The 20,306-nt window shown below is 35.2% G+C and overlaps 1 protein-coding gene across 3 annotated transcripts; it reads right to left on the bottom strand.

Moving 5' to 3' along the window:
- Positions 1 to 25: 25 nt before the first annotated feature.
- Positions 26 to 19,475, bottom strand: LUBEL (Linear Ubiquitin E3 ligase). Of its 3 annotated transcripts, none has more exons than XM_068764716.1 (21): positions 19,250 to 19,475; positions 15,990 to 16,179; positions 15,135 to 15,283; positions 13,641 to 13,727; positions 12,625 to 12,990; positions 12,013 to 12,328; positions 11,161 to 11,589; positions 9,777 to 10,297; positions 9,109 to 9,243; positions 8,364 to 8,567; positions 7,057 to 7,413; positions 6,848 to 6,962; positions 4,205 to 6,759; positions 3,921 to 4,118; positions 3,619 to 3,846; positions 3,406 to 3,546; positions 3,183 to 3,334; positions 2,446 to 2,641; positions 1,718 to 1,860; positions 1,345 to 1,513; positions 26 to 298 (listed from the first exon to the last, which is right to left on the bottom strand). In XM_068764716.1, exons 1-21 carry the CDS (start codon positions 19,250 to 19,252, stop codon positions 269 to 271), a joined length of 6,684 nt encoding a protein of 2,227 aa, XP_068620817.1. In that variant the 5' UTR covers positions 19,253 to 19,475; the 3' UTR covers positions 26 to 268. The 3 variants fall into 3 exon arrangements, with proteins under 3 accessions (XP_068620817.1, XP_068620818.1, XP_068620819.1); XM_068764717.1 differs by lacking the exon at positions 1,345 to 1,513 and adding an exon at positions 1,155 to 1,317; XM_068764718.1 differs by having other exon boundaries at positions 15,135 to 15,268.
- Between the last annotated feature and the right edge of the window lie 831 nt (positions 19,476 to 20,306).

Below are 20,306 nucleotides of genomic sequence, written 5' to 3'. Positions count from 1 at the left end.
TTGAAACTAAAAATATATTCTACCTATTATTATATTTTTTTAAATAAATACTTTGACCTAATATGCTTACATTAAAATCACTTCTATACATGACAGTTGAAAGAAATTTACAAAGGGGAAAAATACATTAAATAGTTAATATTCAATAGTAGGGAAATGTTTTGAAAATGCTTATAAATATCATATAAATTAAGTTAAAAAATAAACTTCCAATGCTTAATTTTTATCAATCAGTATGATTGATTTGAAGGCTCATTGTTTCTCTATGTCAATCGAGAGGAATCTTTTCTCTTACAATCTGTAAAATAAAAGTAATTTGGTTAAAATGTAAAACTAAATAAAATGAAATAAACATATATTGAAATAAACATATATACATTATATAATTTAGTTGTTATAGCAATATTAATATTCTGGTTAAAATTATAAAAGATCAAAAATGAGCATTGAAAACATTGCAGTATTCAGAGTGATTGGTTAATGGGGTGAAAGATTTAAAGGGGTAATGTATAGAATTTGGCAGCAAATAGCTATAAACTTTTACACACATTTCCAATCACTATGGATAAAGCAATAACTGTGAAATATATTAATTAGTTTTCCTTTGGTATGCGACTGCCCAAAAATTTCTGGTAGTACAAAGGTCTGCAATGACAAATAGTAAGAATATTTGATTTTAATATGAACCTATCTGAATTTTGAAAACCCTTTTACTACCTTACTATATTATCATTACATTATTTTTAGTTTCTGAAATGATTTTTGGATAGGGTCTAATTGACCGCAAAAATACATTCACTTCAACTAATTCATATTATATGATGTTGTTCTGTATGTGTTCCAAAATTTCTTTTAAATTGCTGTGCTATATAAGAACAAATATTGTTATAGCAATAAATCATCAATAATATAATAATCATCACTATTGAAATGTTGTTCTTACTAATGAAATATGAATTTCTGATTGAAATCTATGGGATGAGGCCTATGTCCAGAAGTAGAAATCCTGCTGCTGAAACAGTAATGATGGTGACTGCAATATTAATAAGTTTGTGGTCATTTAAAAACAAGGATACATTCTCTTTCAGCCCCATTGCTTAGTTTCCATTAATGACTTGATTTCATTAATTATATTGACACGTGTTGTAATATACCTCAGCGCACATCCCTGCGTAAATAGGATCTGTATCCCAGGGGCCGCGTTCAGGTAACGGAAGAGCTCTACGGCGCAACTCCGCGACAAGTTCGCTGACGTCCATGATCGGGATGGGATCAAGATTCCGCGCCAGTCCCGCCAGATACTCCACATAGTGTATCCTGTAAGAAGATAGGGTGTGAACACACCTCGATAAGGCCTCTCTTGTAGAGACCCTCTAGCGTGCCGTAGGGTCGCGGAGGGAGACGGAGGGCAGCACGGCGAACCAGTGTTTCAAGGTCGTCTACTCCCAGGATAGGCAGCGGATCGATGTGACGACTTCTCACCAGCCGGCTGAGATACTCCAGATAATGATTCCTGCAAGCACATCGTACACTCACCGCCCCACCCTCCTCTTCGCACGCACTTTTCTACATTTTTTATAGATTATTTTTAAATTACGTTGCTGGGGATGATGTGTTATTTGCAGGTAGGTGTATATAACGATTAGCCCTATCTTGAAATAAAAATATTTTGCCTATACATTTATTTTTATTTTGTCGATATTTTTAACAAACTCACTTGCAAAGTCCAGCATTTTTGGGAGAAGATTCACTGCCGCAAGCACCATCAACGAGTCCTGTTGGCGTTTCACGTTGTAATTGTATAGGACAACGGTTTGTACTGCCTTCTGCTGCTTCCGTTTCGTATGCTACATTATTCATCTAAAACGAAGTTTACTATTATTTGTAATCTAAAGTTATAATGGAGTATGGAGAGGGTTATGCTCGGAGCTTAGCTACAAGGTCAAATGAGGAGATCCGCAGGTGAACCAAGACTCGTTACGTTGACTTGTGTAGCTCGTATTGCTCGTCTGAAGTAACATTGGTTATGGCACATCGCTCGTGCAGCCAACGGCGGTTGGGAAAAAGTTTCGAGTGACGACTACGAGCCGTTAGACGCGGCGGACGTAAACCCCCGAGTAGATGGACCGATGACATAATCAAGGTCGCGAGAAGTCACTTGATGTGGGTAGCGCCAGACCGGTCGTCGTGGCGATCTTTGAGGGGGAGGCATATGCGTTGTAGTTAGAGCCTATCGGCTGATATGATGGTGATATTATACTATCTTAAATTATAATTACGGTGTTAGTGTAGTATTAAATTACAGTTACAGTTACAATTATTAGTATTAAATTTATATGTTTACAATAATCGTCAAAAAGAATTGATGTATTTTTTCGTTGAATTATAGAAGTTAAGAAAAGATAAACTTTATAACCGTAAATGAAGTTTTAAGAGTTCATGTACCTGTAACAGTGTTTGAAGTTCATGTGGTTCTTTGTCACGTAAGTAGAAAAGGCAATTACGAGGATGGTGGGCGTGGAGTCCTAACTTTGCGCAATATTCGCTGAGGCCGCATCGAGCTCCCATCATAAAAGGCTTGCCACACCCATAGCAAAATTCATATTTGCATTGTGTGCAAGTGAAATGCATGCAGCCACCTCTGAAAATAAATACCACAAAGTAAAAATTAAATGAACATACAAGTTTTTTTTGCAAGAAGGCTTCGATGGGTTTTAATCAAGCATTTCTCTACTTTGTTTGCATGATAGAGTTAAGATAGTCTTTTTCTAACAATACTTTAGTAAGCAAGTGTAAGGAACACGACCGTAGAGGGCGTCAACAATTATGAAGAACCTAAATACATTGACTACATTACATATATCCAATTTAAAAATATATCTTACAGCATGAAATGAAACATCATTTTGTCCGACACGACAGTAAGAGACCGCGTCTGCATTTTGGATGCGACAAAAGCGTGAAAACCTCTCATAGGTCATCACTAAATAAATAGATAAATTATGCATTCTCCGGCATTACGTCATACAATTACAATTTAATGAAATTACTAAGATACCATTGCTCGTTATGGTATAAAAACATTAAGATGCATTACGTCAATACTTCTGTGATCGTCCTTTTATTCAAATTAAGATACGTTAAGCAAAGGTATGGTATTTTCTAGTTTTCAGTTATCATACCTAGATAAAGAATACTTGAAATGACAACGTGGACATTCCAGACCATTTTCCCGCAAATGTTGTTGCACCGCAGCCACTGATCGTTCGGGGTCGTTATCTTCTAACCATTTTGTATACTGCTCACATGAGAGTCCTTCATGATTGGAAGACCACTGAAAATGTTACAGTTTATATTTCACATAGCCTCTCATATAATGAAATTTTCATTTGTTTAAATGTGCACCTTTTTTCTGCACGACGCACAAGTAACGGATCGGCACTCTGGGCACCGCAATTTCTTTTGTTTCGGATGAACGAAGAATCCCGAAGAACATTCCACGCACCATTTAAAATTTGGATCCCGTGCGAGGGTTCTGTCTCTTAGCTGTAATTATTATTTAAATAAAAATGAAAATCCCACAAAATTGAAATAAATAAGCTGACAAAACCTTCATACCTTTCTTTGAAATAGTTCGTGTACATCAGTATCAAGTAATGTTTTTAATAGTATATCTAAATGTGCGAAATATTCCAACCAGGTATCTTCAGGAAGATTTTCCAATTCAGGCTCCTTACAGTATGGACATACGCAATCGGCTATACTACGCTCCGTTATTTGGACGGTAAAGTAATGACGAGCGCATTCTCGACAACACCTGTGCGTGCAACGTAACATTGATACCATCTGCAAAGATATTATAGTTATTACACTGCTTATTTTACTATTAAATCTTACAATTATCGATTAATCTTGTTTACCTCATATTCTGGAAGACGAGAAGCACATAATTCACAGTCTTGGTGTAAGTAAGTTAGAGCAGAGTCAAGATCAACACATTCTAATGCTGCTAATAGAGCCGATGGTGGATTAACTCCACGGGCTATTAGTTCTACTGCTAGTTGTGCTTGATTCCAATTTTCGGTTGCACCCTCAGCCAGCAGCATACGAGCTTGCCTCTGTAATGTTGAAACGTTGAAACATGCACTGGTGCTCTCATGGTGGTATACGTCATCGTTAACTTTAAGGTTTAAATTTCCCATACCTCTGGAGATCCTTCTGGAAGTCGAATTGTAGCTAAATCGATGAGATGTCCTGATACTCGACGCATTGTAATAGGTGGTGGTGGTGGTGACAAGGGATTCGGTTCAGTATCACTATTATGCTTAGCGATAGTTCGACTTTGTGATACTTCTGAATCACTTTCGGTCCATTCGTCTTCTGTGCGACAAGTTTCCCGAAAGTATTGATTTTTATCCTTTTCCAAAGGCTCCTTAGGTGGAGATTGTTGTTTAGTTTCTATTGCCGTTGGTGGTAATGGCGCAGGTTTTTTTTTAGTTAAAGTAGAAGCGGAAGAAGTTGATGGCAATACTTCAACGTCGGACGTTGTCATATTCTGAGATTTGTTATTCAATAGCTTAGTCTGTAGTTGTTTAACATGCCCATTTTGGATTTTACCAAAATGTGGATTTGGGGGGGCTGGTGCTGGATAATGTTTTATAGATGTTCGTCGTACGGGCACTTTAGAGCTTAAAACTTTTGACGATGTTTTTTCTACCTTTAATTTGTTACTTTGCAATGCTTTTACTAATTTTGGTATATTAGACTTGTTAAGTAATCCTTTATTAAACGAAAAATTTGTTTTGATAGCAGTTGATGTTTCAGTAGATATAGGTTTGTCAATTTTAACATCAGTCACAGCACTTTTGGATTCGGAATGAAGTAACTGATCATTCTCAATAACAGTATTTTCCAAAATCTCTACAGCAGTGTTATTTTGATGCAAATTAACATCGGCGGCTATTTCATTATCTTTAGTTTCATATTTATTTTCTTCCGTAATCGAGACATCATTTTGTGGTTGAAAAGATTCATTTGTAATGTTTTGTATAGTCGTGTGTTCAACAGTTGATAAGGGAGAATCCTGATCGTTGTTTTCATAAGAGTAAGAAATTATTTCTGGTGGCTTGGATTGGGTATTCAGATGTTCCTTAGAATTTATTATCTCAATGTCTATATTATTCGTGTCCATATTCAGTAAATTATTACTGGCTAACTTTGTATCGTTATGAATGTCTTTTAAAATAGCATTATGTAATTGAAGTGAAATTTCTGTAAGTAAAATATTTGCTGCAGTCTGTGGATTGTAATCAACGTATTTTATTTCTTCTTTTGTACCTATTAATTTTTGAAGTAAATTAGGATTTTCACTATTTTTTTGTTGTTCTCTGTTATTTATTGACTGTGAAGAAGTCGATTCTAATTTATTTGCACCATTTTCTTTTATATCAGTTAGTTGCTCATAAATTTCTTCGAAAGAATTTACGGCACTAAATAAGTTGTTGTTAATGTCCTGCTGTTTATTTTTAAAAACATTAGTTACTAAGGCTTGCACAGATAACGAGTGATCTTCTTGTAAACTTTTTGCAATTGAATCTAAAATTTCAATATTTTTCATTTTAAAATTATCACCTTGGCTATTTACCTGATTAATTTTTATGTGCGGATTGTCAATTTGATTCTCTATGTGATCAATAGCCTCTTCGAATTGTTCATTATCTTCCGAGCTTGTTCTATTAATTGTGGCATTGTGAGAGACCTTGGTATCTTCTATATCTGATTGTTCATTTTCGTTATCATCAGAAGATAAATCATCCGTTTCATTTTCTGTGTCACTATATGATGATTCTTTTTCTGAAGACAAATTGGAATTAGAATCATTCGAGGTATCGTCGGAGTCTCTTTTAGTGCTACTATTGCTGCCTAGTGATTTAATATCAGAATTTAGTTCTTTTTTCATTTGTTGTATTAACTTTTGTGTATTGTCAACTATTTCATTTAAATTATTAGGTTTTCCGTCTTCTTGCGAATCGCTAAAATCATCTATTGGTCTACCTTTTGGTTTAAAATTTTTTGCTTGACTACCATTTGGTAACTTTAAGAGTTTTAATTTGTGGCGGGAGTTTGATTTTGAAGCATGTTTTTGTACAGGAGTTTCAAAATTATCAATGCTATTTTTAAGTGAGGTTGGTTGTATTTGTAAAAGTGTGTGCGTATTCCTATTATTAGTTGCTGATAATTGTAAGAGGTCTGACTTTTCCAGTCCTTTGTATTCTTCTTTGGATTCGTTATTTGAGAAATTAGAAATTATTTTTTCTTCTGTCATGCTTACTTCATTACGGTGCATATGCTTTTGAATATCTATGATGTCATTTAATTTACCAATGTTAGGTAAAGGACTTAATCTAGTTAAAGCATTGTACGCATCTATAAAATCATTTTCCGATTGAACTAATTCATTGGAAGTTTGTTTTTCATTCATGTTAGTTACATTTTGTTGATCCACATCAGCATTGGAATGATTTGATAATAAGCCTTTCAAAAGAAATTGTTCGTTTATGTTTGGAATTCCCGCTTGTATGAGAAGTGATTTTAATTTTTTTGCAATTTCTTCTGTTTCGTGATTACGTAAGTTATTATCTGTTTTTGATGGGAAATTTTCATAAAAGCTGCTAGTGTTGTTTTCTAGCGGTAAATACATCCAGTCGTCATCTTGAGTAACGGCTGAGGGGAGTTCAAGCTCATCTGAACTTTCATCGGCTGAAATGTAAACGTGAAGGTTATGATGATATTGTGATGAAACGGCGATTCAACGACAATTATTAGTTTGGTTTCTTTTTTAGATTACCGCGTATGCGGTGTGAGCGGTCGGTCGGCGGTGCTGCATCGTCGTCCACTCCGGTTGGCGAGCCCCAAACATGTCCGCGAAGGCGTCCTTCACTTTCAACTCCAATTGTTTCCCTCTATAAAACGTTTTTGAAATATCTGTATATTAATACTCAAAATAAAATTTAACTTAATAAATTTCCCAAAAACGTATTATTTAATAAGACCCACCTGTCGACGCCACTTTTCGACGCAATCTGTGACGGCAGGCCACATAGCACCGCGATGTCGGGCGAGTGCAGTTCTAGCATCGCGCTCGCTAATAATTGCACCCGGTGCGAGACGAACCGCAGCAGCTCGCACTCCTGCGCATAAACTTGGCCAACGCTCTCGTAGCCACGCTAACGGCGCGGCTGGATTTTGAGCCAGCGCTGCGTGTACTTCTGCAGCGCTAAATCCAAGCTTTTCAGCCTCGCCCATCAACCGCGCCAGCTCTAGTCCTCTCTCTGTTTCCCTTCGGGCTCCATTGCTTGCTAAAACTTCGAGAGAGACGGCTCTATTTCCTGAGAATGGTTCCGGGGACGGTGCCTGTTCAGAAGAAATATTAATTTATGTGACATTGTAAATATCGAATACAAATTATAATTACAGAAGAATTTTTTGTAGTCTGTTTAATTTAATTTTTGTTTTAATTTAATTAGAACAGTTGCCAAATACAATTTACTAGTAACAACCCTTTTAGCTACATGGGAAAAATGAAAAGAAAAATGAAAAAGAGTATGTACTTTGGTGATTAACAATGTTTTTATTATATAGTAATTCCAAAAGTCTTTCGACTTTTCCTACAAATCCTATGTTAAGTATTAATACCATCACAATTGAACTGACCAATACGGTCTTACTTAAGGAGAATGCCATGAAGTACGAAAGTAGCAATAATATCGTAATCGTTTATAATGTTTTTTTTTAAATTTGCTTTTGTTTTAATTTTTATTTTACCTTGTTATTACCTACTCTGATATATAATTCTGTGAACTTAAATCTTCCATCCAAAATGTTATTTCGACATAAATCACTTTACGTCTTTTCATTTGATGAAAATTGCAGTATTTCTCAGTCATTCTTACAGATGCAACAGATGGTTAGTTAATACTGGATACTTTGGATTTCACGAATTTCCGTAAATGATTCACGTGAGTACGTAGTTCCGAATATTGAAATATTTCGAGAAATAAACGAAGCCGGTTCGCGTGTCATAGGTTGGCCTCCCTGTTACATACAGGAGCTGCTCACTCTAGACAGTGCCAGCTCGTAAACGTCGTCTTCTTTAATGCACAAAATATTATACAAGACCTGACCGCCGCGTAGTAAGTCTTATTATGCTATACTCTCGATGATAAAGAATGAATAAGGAAGAAGACAGGTTGTGCCTAGTGTGTTCTGCTAAACAGTAAGTTTTAATCTAATTAAACTATAGCTATAAAAATTAACAATAATCTTGATTTATATTATAGTATTTAGACGACGGGGTAGAGAACCTCGGATCCGTAGACACTGGAGCGTCGTGAAGTACGCGTTCGCCTTAAGTCTAGGTGTGAAGCTCGTCGCGAAAGTCGAGTGGAGCGATGACGTTCGCTGCCACTCCATTCTCCACCTGGACTGCTGTCTCTAGGTTCACGCCATTCCCAGCGCCCAGGCACAAGGTTGCTGCCTCCACTTGTTCGTACACTCCGCTCGCTTTCCTAAATCATCAATAAGTTTTGTTTAAAATAATAAACATATGAGATGATATACGAACTGTTTGCTTATTTACCATATTTTATTATTAAAAATTTGCAGGCTTTTTGCATGTCAGAATTATACAGGGTGATTGGCTATAGTGTAAAAGCTTCAATGAGGTGAATGTACAGCTCAATTTGTCGACTAAAAGCTTTTACACCTATTTCCAATTACTGTGTATAAAGTGATTAGAGTGATCTAATCTAAGTCACAGTAATTTATTTTTCTATTAGAATACCACTGGCGAATAATTTCCGGAAGTAAAAATTCTATAGGGATATATAGAAAACAAATAATTAATTTTATCATTTAGTAATCCGAATTTTAATTCTAGAGAAGAATAGATATGCTTGTTGGTAAACTTAAATAACTAAAGTAGAAAAATATTTAAGAGACCGTTTAAAAAATAAGATAGCATTTCTGGCAAATTATCGCCATGTGTTAAATGAGAATATATATGTGTTAAAATGTATATTAATTTCTTTAGGACTTGTGAAAAATTACTCTTGTATCACTGGATAAAGAATGTCGACTGTGAGAGCGTTCGCGTCGTCCCTCCTCACGGAGACGTCGACGGGCACGCGACCGACACGCCGATGGTGCACGCTCCCATTCACGCGTGGTTGCTACGTCGTAAGTCTGTATATAAGAACACGAAAGTATAGGTATATGCCATGTATTTGCAGAGATATTAAGATAGATTGTGTACGAATGCAATTATAATCATTCTGATCTTTGAGATAAAGGTCTACGAGCCAAGTGAAAACATAAGCAGTAATCACACAATTTTAAATATAAACTATTTGCATCAAGATGATATGCAGGTCTATATTAAATTTTTGATGCAAATAATATATTTTTATAGTAATGTTAATTAAATAAATATATTCAGATTTATCAAAGGATGTAATATAAAGTTTATTATGGAAAGTACCTGTATTAATTTTTCGAAAAGTCGAGAGACTTGTAGGTAAATTATAGGTCAGTGCTAGCGTATCTTAATCGAATTTTAGTATTAATCATTTGTGCTATTATTTGAAATAAAAAATAATAATCAACTTGAAACTAAAAAAAATGTTAGTTAAAAATATTAGCTAGTATATTTAAAAAAGGAATTTTGTGCTAAAACCTTCCTTAAGATATGCTAGTGGATATCAAATATTGTGCTTTACCTGTGTTGATATGCTTTGGGGCGGCGGGGAAGTGCCTGTGTTAGACACATTGGCCCGGCTCGAAGTTGACGAAAGTAGACTCGACGGTGTGTCAATACGAGTCTCTCGAGGTGGTGATGTTCCAGTGGACTTTTTTTGATTATTCGCAAAGTTGCTGGATGAGACATGATTGTTGGAACTTTGTGTAACCTTTCGTTCACCTGGCGGTGATGGGCCAACAGAAACACTGCGTCTTTTGGGTTCATCTTCTTGTAAATAGTTTTTACTACCATCTTCTGTTTTAATGGTAGTATTCTCCCTCTGTATTTGATTGACTGTTGTAGATTCCTTTGGAGGTGAGGGACCCACGGCCATATCGTGTCGGGTTCGGCTCTGTTTCGGAAATTGATTAGGTTCGTCTCTGGTTGGTGTCTCTAATCTGTTTTGTGGTTTACGAATTGTTTTTTCTTCTTTGGGTGGAGATGGTCCACAAGCTGTTGAAATACGTTCTTTTTGTATTTTTGATCTAGACCTTTCTCTATCTGCAGATCAGAATTAAATCCTTTAAAATGACGAATACGAAAAATTATACTTATACGAATTACTATCCGAAAGAAATGAGCTAAGGCCCGTACCCTTTCATACAGAAATAATTTGTGGCCCCAACTCTAGGAACTTCGCAAGGCTAATAACAACCTAAAAAACTTGAAAACCATTCTCTTAAATACTCACAGTAATGAAATTTAGCTTTTTTAATTTATTCTAGTTTATAAATAGATCAGGAGAGCGTGTTATCATTGGAAATCGGATGATCGATTGCACGTTGATTTAAATAATATAATACTTTGAAGTAGAATTGTAAGTTTATGATGGAAAAAACTCTTGAACAGTATTTTGAACGGTGAGAGCGCATAATTTTACTGCTGGTGTGAGTCGGACGAAAAACTATACTTGCTTGTGAGCAGTATAGATTCTGTAAATTGTTCTATTTATCGTTTATCTATTAGTAATTCACTGTAGCCATATCCGTATTTTTCTACCGAATAACTTTAGGCAAATATGCATTCGGTAATACGATACCTGGTTATGAATATTTTTTTATTATGTAAATCAATAGCTGTCTTCCGCCTGCTCGCAAGGCCTTCACTGCCTTTTGTTGGTATAATTTCATAATATCTATTCTTCGAAATTATTTATATTATATTAATATTTATATTTTTATAATTGAGAGAATTATATAGAGAGAAATATAATTGAATTTTCTTTTCACCTCTCATTCGAGTAGAATATCGTAAAATATATTTATAAATTCCTACCAAATTCCAAGTTTCTAAGCTTGATATGGTTTCAGAGATATCGTGAAGTCTCAGTGCATAGATGAGAATCTCTTAACTTACATACATACCGTGTCTAGCAATATTCCCTTCTGCTGACGTTCGCGCTACGGAAGGAGATCGTTTATCAGATATTTTAAGTTGCTTCAAGTCGTTTTTAATGTTTGCATCGTTAAGTAATCGTGGGCTTATTGTTGGGGTTCGGCAGCAGACAACGCAGACGCGGACGCCCGGTTCATTGACGTAGGTGCAGTGTTCGCACTGCCACGTCGCACTCGGTGGTGAGGGCGGCGGGCCCAGGCGTTCCTCCTCCGTCTCTTGCTTTGCTGGACCGCGGTCGCTCTCTTCGCTCTCCGAGTCGGCGTCGCTAGAGGGCAGTGGTGGTGGTGATGGAGTTCGGTGCTTTGGGCGACGTGAAGTTCTTGATCGGACGCTCATCGCGGGTGACGCAGCTCGCGAACCCGCCCGGGAAGCTACCCGTGACACTGGTCTACTTTCAGCTGAAAATAAGATAATTGTAAAATTAATCGATGTTGTCGGTTGTTTTGGTATCTGGTATCGAGTGCTTCATTGATTCATCATCAATATGTCAGCCGATTAACCAGCTATTTCCCGCGACCTTGGCTGAATCGTCGGTCCACTAAGTGGAGGGCTTACCCACGCCGCGTCTACTAACCCCTCACACGAGAACCTTTCAGTCGTAATTTACAGACATTGATGACGGCCATTGAGGCCGAAAGATACAAAGAAAAAAGATAAAAAGTCAAATTTTGTTTAGATCCTAATCTTTTTAGAGGCTAAATTAAATATAGTTTTTTCCAGAATATGAAATAATCATAATTATATAATTTAATTAATTTATTTATAATAATAATATTTTACATTCCTTAATTAATTATTTTTTCTGAAATAAATTGAGATACCTCTGCGATATGATTGCGGTGTTTGCGCGGGATGTACTTGGGGATGCAGCGGTAGGCGCTGGGGTTGGTGCTGTATGTGGGGACCGACGCAACAATTTGGTGCCCACGCCCCCGCCCACGTATGGTCGAGACTCGCACAGCTACCGTACCGCCACGGTTGCCCCAAACAGTGAGGACAGCCGCCACAGACAGGGTTAGAAGGTGGTCCAACTCCTAATTCCATAACAGACGTTCCTCTTCTGAGCGGTCTACCCCACGACTGAGTGGAATGACTGGTGTCTGACGTGTCCCACGGCTCTACCGGTATAGGTTGTGCCTGTTCGTATTTAAAGAATTAATAATTGTAGTTAAAATACGAATACGCACAAATGAATTTTATTTTTCAAAAATAAATATAAGTATTTGTATTCGTGTACAGAAAATTTGGTATGAGCTATCTATTATGCACTTGGGAAATAATAACAAACCGATTATAAATTTTGATGGAAGTTACAATATTTATATTTTTAGTCTAGTATATTATTATTACATTTATTTATTTTTTGTATTTCTGTTAATATACTGTTTACTTAAGTTTCCTATAATAAAAAATAAAAGTTATAATTTTTATACCATATTTGGCGGTATAAAGCCAGGAAGCGATGATCGTTGACGGTTCCATGCATTAGGAACATGTCCAAGTGTGTTGGATTGCTCTTGCGATGGAACGACAGGTGGTTGAGCGTGATGCATAGTCGCCGACAGATATGGCAGGCTGCCGAGATGGCTCGCGTGCGCATTAGCTGCAACGTTCATTTGTAGGTGTGCTGGTAATACGGGTGCTTGAGATCTTTGAGCAGTGAAGTGGTTTGGATTAGACGCTGTCGCAACCGGCGAACGCATGCCGGCCATTTGATTTGATGGAATCGATGTTAGTGTCGCACGACGCTGATCTGGTGTAGACAGACTAGGGCTGGCACTCAGTTTATCACCAGCAATCTAAAATAAAAAAAAATGTAATAAAAGCAAGTAATACTTTATTTTATAAACATCTGTAAGTTTAATAATTCGTTCAATCATTATGAAAAGTTTGATGACAAACTTATCTACTTATTTACTACTGCTTTACTCAAATTTGAATTCAACATTATGGTGCTAGAAAGGCCAAAAAGTTTCGGTTTTACTGCAAGTATTATGTCGGTATGTATATCCCTTGCAACACATCCTTTCTGTCACCACGTCCCTAGCACAAATCGCTGTCATTATATTCCTAACATACATCCATAAATACATATCCTTAGCACATAGCCTAGACTTTCTTAATGTAAAAAAAATTATGCTTCGCCTAGAATTGCGCAGAGGGGATCTAAGTAAATGAAGTTATTCTATTGGTTCTTAACCAACACATCTATCGCTATATTTTTTTCTTTTAATTGATAAGATATAAATTATACAAACATCATTAAAATGTTGTTTTTTGGTCCATCAACATCATCATCGTTATAGGTGTAGGAACGTCTACTGCTGAGCATAGAACATCCTTACAGATTTCCAATAAGAGCGGTTGAAATCGACCTGCATTCAGCGCTTTCCGTTTTTAATTCCATAATTTTTAGAACAGTTAATAAATAAATATTTTCTTTTATTACTTTATGTTTTCGCGGCGGAGGTACAGGCGGGCCAGTCTTTGGTGGAAGTGGAGGACGCACGTCGTTTAGCTGAGTTAGTGACAGCGCCTGTAATATAATTTAATTTTACTTTCAAATGATAATAAGTACAACGATAAAACAGAGTGACAAAAACTTATTTAATGTATGTATTACGTAAAATTCGTAACATTTTCTCAATTTATTTATTAAGTAAATATACTTTCATGTAGACGACGTGATAGCCCTTAGCTATTTTTTAAAGAACAACGTTGGCTGAATTCCAACATCGTGACGATCAAATTATGTTATTACGACTAACAATCTTTTGTGCAATATGATGGAACAGCTATAGCCGCTTGCCAATATTAATCCACATGTTCTAAACTGGCGCGTGACTAAATAATTCTTTTAAATAGTCATTGTATGCAATCGGAACTTGATGAAGTTTAAAACTTGTGATGAAATTGCGACATTTAGATTTAACAGTCTTCTCCTGATGTTAACCCATTATTTGACGTAGGCCTATAGAATTTTGCAGAAGTACATGTGAAAATTTGGTCGGGCGTAATTATTATAAAAATACATCAACTTCGTTCCTGATTTTTTAAATTTAACTTAATATATATATTTAACAGGTATTGTAGTATCCTTAACGATACATCCAGTGGAAAATTATATAATGAACTCCCATTTGCACTTAAAATCAGCTTATTGCAAATTGATTATGGTTCCGTTAGAGTCCTAATGATGATGATCTTTTTTAGAGATCTCGTCATAGATTTTTCCTTTTTTCAACACTAGAGATCAATCTGTACATAATAGGCTGGGTTTTATTACTTTTCGATAGAGAATTGCAAATAAGTACTCAAAACTAAGGAGTTTTACTTTTTGTTGGATCGACATGGGTCAAGGTTAGCTGTTAATTAAGACTATTTTAATTGTTTTGTATAAACTAAATTTGCGGTAAATCTTTAAGCTAACTAGTTATGCCATGCTTGAATTGTATCATCTTTGTAACATTTTAATTTCCAGGCCAAAAACGCTTGAATTAATTTTGTGCTACTCTTGCAGAGACTGCGTTCAGCCTTTCAAGGAAAATTCGTGATCAATAATGTAAGAATAGATTTTAAACTCGTTAATATTATAACTATTTAGCATACTATTAGGATATACGTCCAGGACCAACCTTGAAAAAGTTTTTTACGACATGTATTTAGTAACAGCGATTATTTAGTATTGTAAAATTTTATTTGTATTATGTGTCGTGCACCTAGTTCAGAAAAAAATTTGCTATATAACATTCAGTTATAATGCTTTAATTGATATCTTTCAAATTGGCAATTTTTTTTAATTTCTAAATTCAAAAAATACGTAAAAATTAGAATTGGGTGTAAATACATTTTATTTAAGTAATATCGCCTACATTTAACAGAATTGAAATATCTTTTTAATATGACAAGAGAAAAATAAGACAAATAAATAAAAATGCGTGACCTGTCGCTGATGGTGGCGCCGCTTTGGATGTCGGTGATACATGTCATCACAAGAGGCGCACAGGGCGCGGCGACCGCACTCGGCGCATCGTACTCGGGCGCCTCCACCGCCGCATAAGCCGCATGAAGCGCCCGCTTCCAACGGATGCCCTATTATTTTTGTTATGGTGTCATTCCACGGACATAGTTATTCGGAGACATTCTCAAGTTTAAAGTGTTGTTCATATATGTACTTCAGAATAATTTAAATTAACCGTAGCGTCGTAGCTGATATATATATCCATGTGTATTCACGAGTCATCGATGTATAGAAATCAGCATCGTGCATCGCAATTTTACTTTTTTTATTGCATATACAACTTTAATTTTATATACTACTTTTCTACCACCCATAACATTTTTGTTTCTTAATCTAATTAGTTATATAACTACACAAAACTAAATTAACTATATAATCAAAATTGCTGTATTTACTTTCATTTCTATTTATACAATATCGACAAAGTCTTCCGACAATATTAACAAGATAGTTTGTATTAGGGATATATGTCCCACGATGCACTTCTTAGTCTGTGGTCTACTTAAAGGCCCCAGTGGCCATCTGTTCTGCACGCACCGTGGCCTGCCAACTGTTACTTTAACTTGCCAGTTCGTTAGGCTATGTCGGTTACTTGCGTTTGCCTAAGGGTCACCGTGATTTAAGTAGAAAACAATTAGTTTTACAAGTCTTAATACGTACAGAATTTTTTATGTCTTTATCTGGCGCTTGAAAAAATTAAAATTGTTTCTAGACTGCTGGTACTTCTTATGTAATATGATCTAAAACAATAAAATATAAGTATCTTAACATCTTTACCTGTCGGTGGTCTAGGCGGGGGCGGCGGCGGTGGTTGCAGCTTAGCATTGACATATTGTTCCGTGGGAAATTCCACTACTTCATAATCGGGCTCTGGCTTCGCCATAGGCGGTCGCCCCACCGACCGTATGGACATAGTTGGAGTGGGTGGCACCGCGCCTCTAGGATCTCTGCCTCGCCCTTTCAGCATCTATAACACGTCTACAAATAATCTCTTACCTTGTAAATAATCTCATAGTGTAATCGTTGCAGAGTAATGTCTAAGGTTTATACTATTTTGTCAATTTTATGTCACAAAAATAAGCCGAACTTTATATTAAACACTTCCTGTCCGCCCGCCGCTTCGCTGACTTAATATATGCCTTCGCAACCTGATTGTGAGAGAAAATTAGAATATTTATTCTTAACTGTTCTCTTCTCGGCAAAAAGAATATTCATACTGAGTTAAAATTTTCTCAAGCTTATAATTCCAGAGATATCGTGATGAGTCGATACATAAAAGGATATCTAATAATATGTAATCTGTTTTAAGAAACTAAAGAAACTTTTACTATTACAATGGTAATAAATTTTCTTAAAAAGTTATGAGTTCTTTAAAAAATTTAGGAAACATTTACGACAGTTCCAAAAAAATCTCAATAAGTTAGTGCGATGATTAAGCCGTTTTATCTACAAGAAAAAAAAGTTGCGTTATTTTGCAGTTTAGACATAAAACTGGGACATACCGTAGTCACAACCCGGTGCGTTAACGACTAACGAAATAGAGCAGTGACCTCTATTAAAGACAACAAATTATTTTTAGCACAAACTGTATTCACAGTTTCGATCGTCAATAAATTCTCTGTAATTTCGTTCATTATTTACAATTCGTAGATTTATTTGATACTAATTATTGCAATATTGGTAAGTTACAGAAAAGATATAGTTAAATGTATGCTGTTTTAGGATATTATCATTATTGTCTAGCTCAATTTTTTAAGAAATAATATCCCATATATCATTCTCGTACATACTTAATAATCTTCTATGTGTTATATTATAATTTAATTTAACTTTATGCCTATTGTCGTCATTTGGTCTGGTTATACACTGTTACCCTTTTCGCGTTTAAAGATTTTGCAAGCTTGGGGAGTCGCGGAAAGCGTTTTGCCTAATTTCAGTTTTCGTACCTTAGGCCTCTTTGGGAACTTTAGCTCGGGTCACTACATTATATGAAATTTGTTGTTAGAAACTGTGTGAAGTAATCCGGCAGAAAAGAGGAGACATCGACTTGGACTGTCATTTAATACACGATAAGCATTCCGACTCAAGGGTGCCTGAGAGTGCCGAAATCGACTTGGTCAGTTACTATTATCTGGGTAAAATTACGATGATTTTGAAAAGCGTTAGCACTGGGAGAAAAAGATCCACGATTCGTCCGATAAAGCATTAAACGTGTCTTTATCGAAGAATTTTTTTGTAGAAGCCGGTCTAAGTAGAACACAGTGTCGCTAACGACTGTCGAAGTCTATAAATGCTTTGTAAACTTAGACTTTTGGAAATAATTCCTAATTAATACTATGTCAAAGCACAGATATTTAATTCAATTGTGTTAACTATTTTTTTTATTTTATAAAAGTTAATGTAAATTACATAAACTTATTAGATAGAATTTTAAAACTTATATTGATATAAAAACATTCTTGCATGAAACCTTATATTCGTGGTCAACAAAGAAGAGAAAAACTGGAAAACGTAAGTTTATTTTAGAGGTGCCAATGATATTTTATCAAAGCTAGTTTGTACTGCATAAAAAAGTATTTTATCTGTAAACAATATTACAACAAATTATTAATAGAACTTTTCTTTCTTATTAAACTGTAGTTATTTTCTTAGTTTTGTCGCTTCAAGAAGTCTAGGACTTATTTCGGAAGTTGTGATGCAGAGTTTACTATCGATTTCGCCTAGAATTAACAGCTCCTTTATTTATAAACCTAGGCCAGAATATTTTTTGAGCTGTTACAATATTACCCTGAACGGTATTCATGAAATTACGCCCTTAGTGCAGGCTACGCGAAGCTGGCAGCGTACCGCTAAAACGTGCTAGTGTTATTGTAAGCCGTAATTTACACTCGATATTTTTTGTGCAAAGAATTATGCACTTTTTAAAATATATAAACATCTAGGTGAAGTTATATGATAGTCTAAAATACGTAATATAGATACGAAATTAAAATTTAAAATAGACTTAAAAATGATCCCCTGGGATGACCAGGTGAAAATGATTATCATATTGATGTGTAGCACACTGAAGTTAGTCTGTGTTCGATTATTTATGTTTGAGCTATACGCGGGAATTAATTCACTGCGTATATCTGGCCATTATTAGCGTTAGTGAGACCACTCCACAATTGATCCTATAGAAACATTCGGTTAAGCTTGGATTATATCTAATAATTGTACTCAACTATCATTACCAAAGCTTGCTATTAATGGAATATGAGCATAATTAAAACAACGACTCTTTGCATTTGATTTCTTCAATATGTTGAGATAAAACATTTTTTTAAAAGTATTCGTTAACTTTGCAGGTTTAAGATATTATTCAATTTGTATTTTGGTAATGTCATCATAAATGAACGTTTTATTTCAATAAATAAACTATATATATACTTTCGAATTAACCTAATCACTCTAAGAGATCATTGTTTTTACCAGCAAATAAGTTTAATAGAAAAATGGCGGGAATAGTTTTTCCTTTTAAAGTTTTGTATTTCCATGTTATAAATTTGATGATATTTTAAATAACAAACAGTACAAGTAAAGACATTATGATGACATTAAAAACAATATGTACTCTATTGAAGATAAAATATTGCCATCTATGGTCGCGAAATATAAGCACATTGCTAAAATAGACGTAATATTGTTAAATGACTTTAAAAAAGTCTAAAAAAACATTTTGTATTTACCAACAAACTTAATTAATTGTATTTTTATAATAGAATATTTTATAACACGATGTGCATACAAAACGGCAGCTGTGACCGGGATAGAACGGGCGTTGCCACGTCGCCGACGCCTCGTCGACCCATTTATTCCGCCTCGCATATCCCAAAATATCAAAACTATTTACATACTTATTATATTTCATATCCACTCAGGCTCAATTATGAATTATTCGCATCTATTATTTTGGAATTATTATCATATTTTAAATATATTACAAAATACATGCTTTCGAAGAGAGTAGTAAAAACTTTAGATTTTAAATTACTTACCATATATTTTTGTGTTTCGTCCCTCAGGAATATTCAGCTGTTTAAAAAACGATGGTTTGCACTTTGGATTTGGTGCACGCAATACATCACAGGAGTAATAATATACACAGAACAATCTGGCGCATTGAATTATGTAATCATGTAAGTAGAAGAACACTCGCGAGGGCCAGGATCCCGGAGTAGTGGCACTCCACGCGCGTGGCGCTGGGCAGTCGGGAGCAACCAATCGCGCACCCTATCCGGACGAAATTGTCAGCATGAAGACTCGTGCGCCGACGGTCACTATTTCTGTCCGCGGCCGTGTTGCCCTGATTTCACTAAAATTACGATCCGTTGCTATTTCCGCACTCAGTGCGCCCTCTTACCGGCGTCTAGTATTTTGCGAATTAGTCTAAACATTCATATTTTCATCAAAAACCTAACACTTTTTACACAGATTAGAACAAAGAGTCACTTAGTATAGGCGGGAACATATGAATAGTTGTAGTTATTATAACTAAATAAATAGCCTACTTATGATATAATAATAGCAGGTCTACCAAATTATAATTATTATTTTAGGCTATTTAATAAAGATAAAAAAAAATATTTTAATTTTCCGGATTTAATGAAAAGTCTAAAAATCAAATAGCGAAATAAGAGTAATAGAAATTACCAGTTATAAGTCTAAGTAGTCGCAAAATTCTTTGATATTTAGAATTCCTTGAGAATTAAATAGTTCAATCCTAGTTATACGTTGGCGCTTCTACCATATCGTACTCTTTCTTTTGAAATCTTACGAATGATTTCGAAATAATATTTACTATTTTGTAGAGTATTGCCTTTTATTCATTTTAATTTTTAATAAATTATGTCATTTTGATTGTCATATATTTTTCTAATTTCATTTTTGTTACATTTGAACTCAAGGATAATTCATAGAACTTTTTTGGTTACTATTAGGCCATGTGAAGTTTGACAAAGTTGTTTTATACTAGTGTCAAAATAACGTTAAAAACATTCTCTTTTTGAATTTTTTTTTATATGCTGTCACAGGCACAAAACGTAAACAAATAAT

This window comes from Battus philenor, unplaced genomic scaffold (genome assembly GCF_028537555.1).
Source record: "Battus philenor isolate CCGP_79_NKW_IND1 unplaced genomic scaffold, ilBatPhil1.0.hap1 SCAF_2, whole genome shotgun sequence".
NCBI lineage: Eukaryota > Metazoa > Arthropoda > Insecta > Lepidoptera > Papilionidae > Battus > Battus philenor.
The sequence above is the reverse complement of the archived record's forward strand: the minus strand, read 5'-3'. Positions and strand labels throughout refer to the sequence as shown.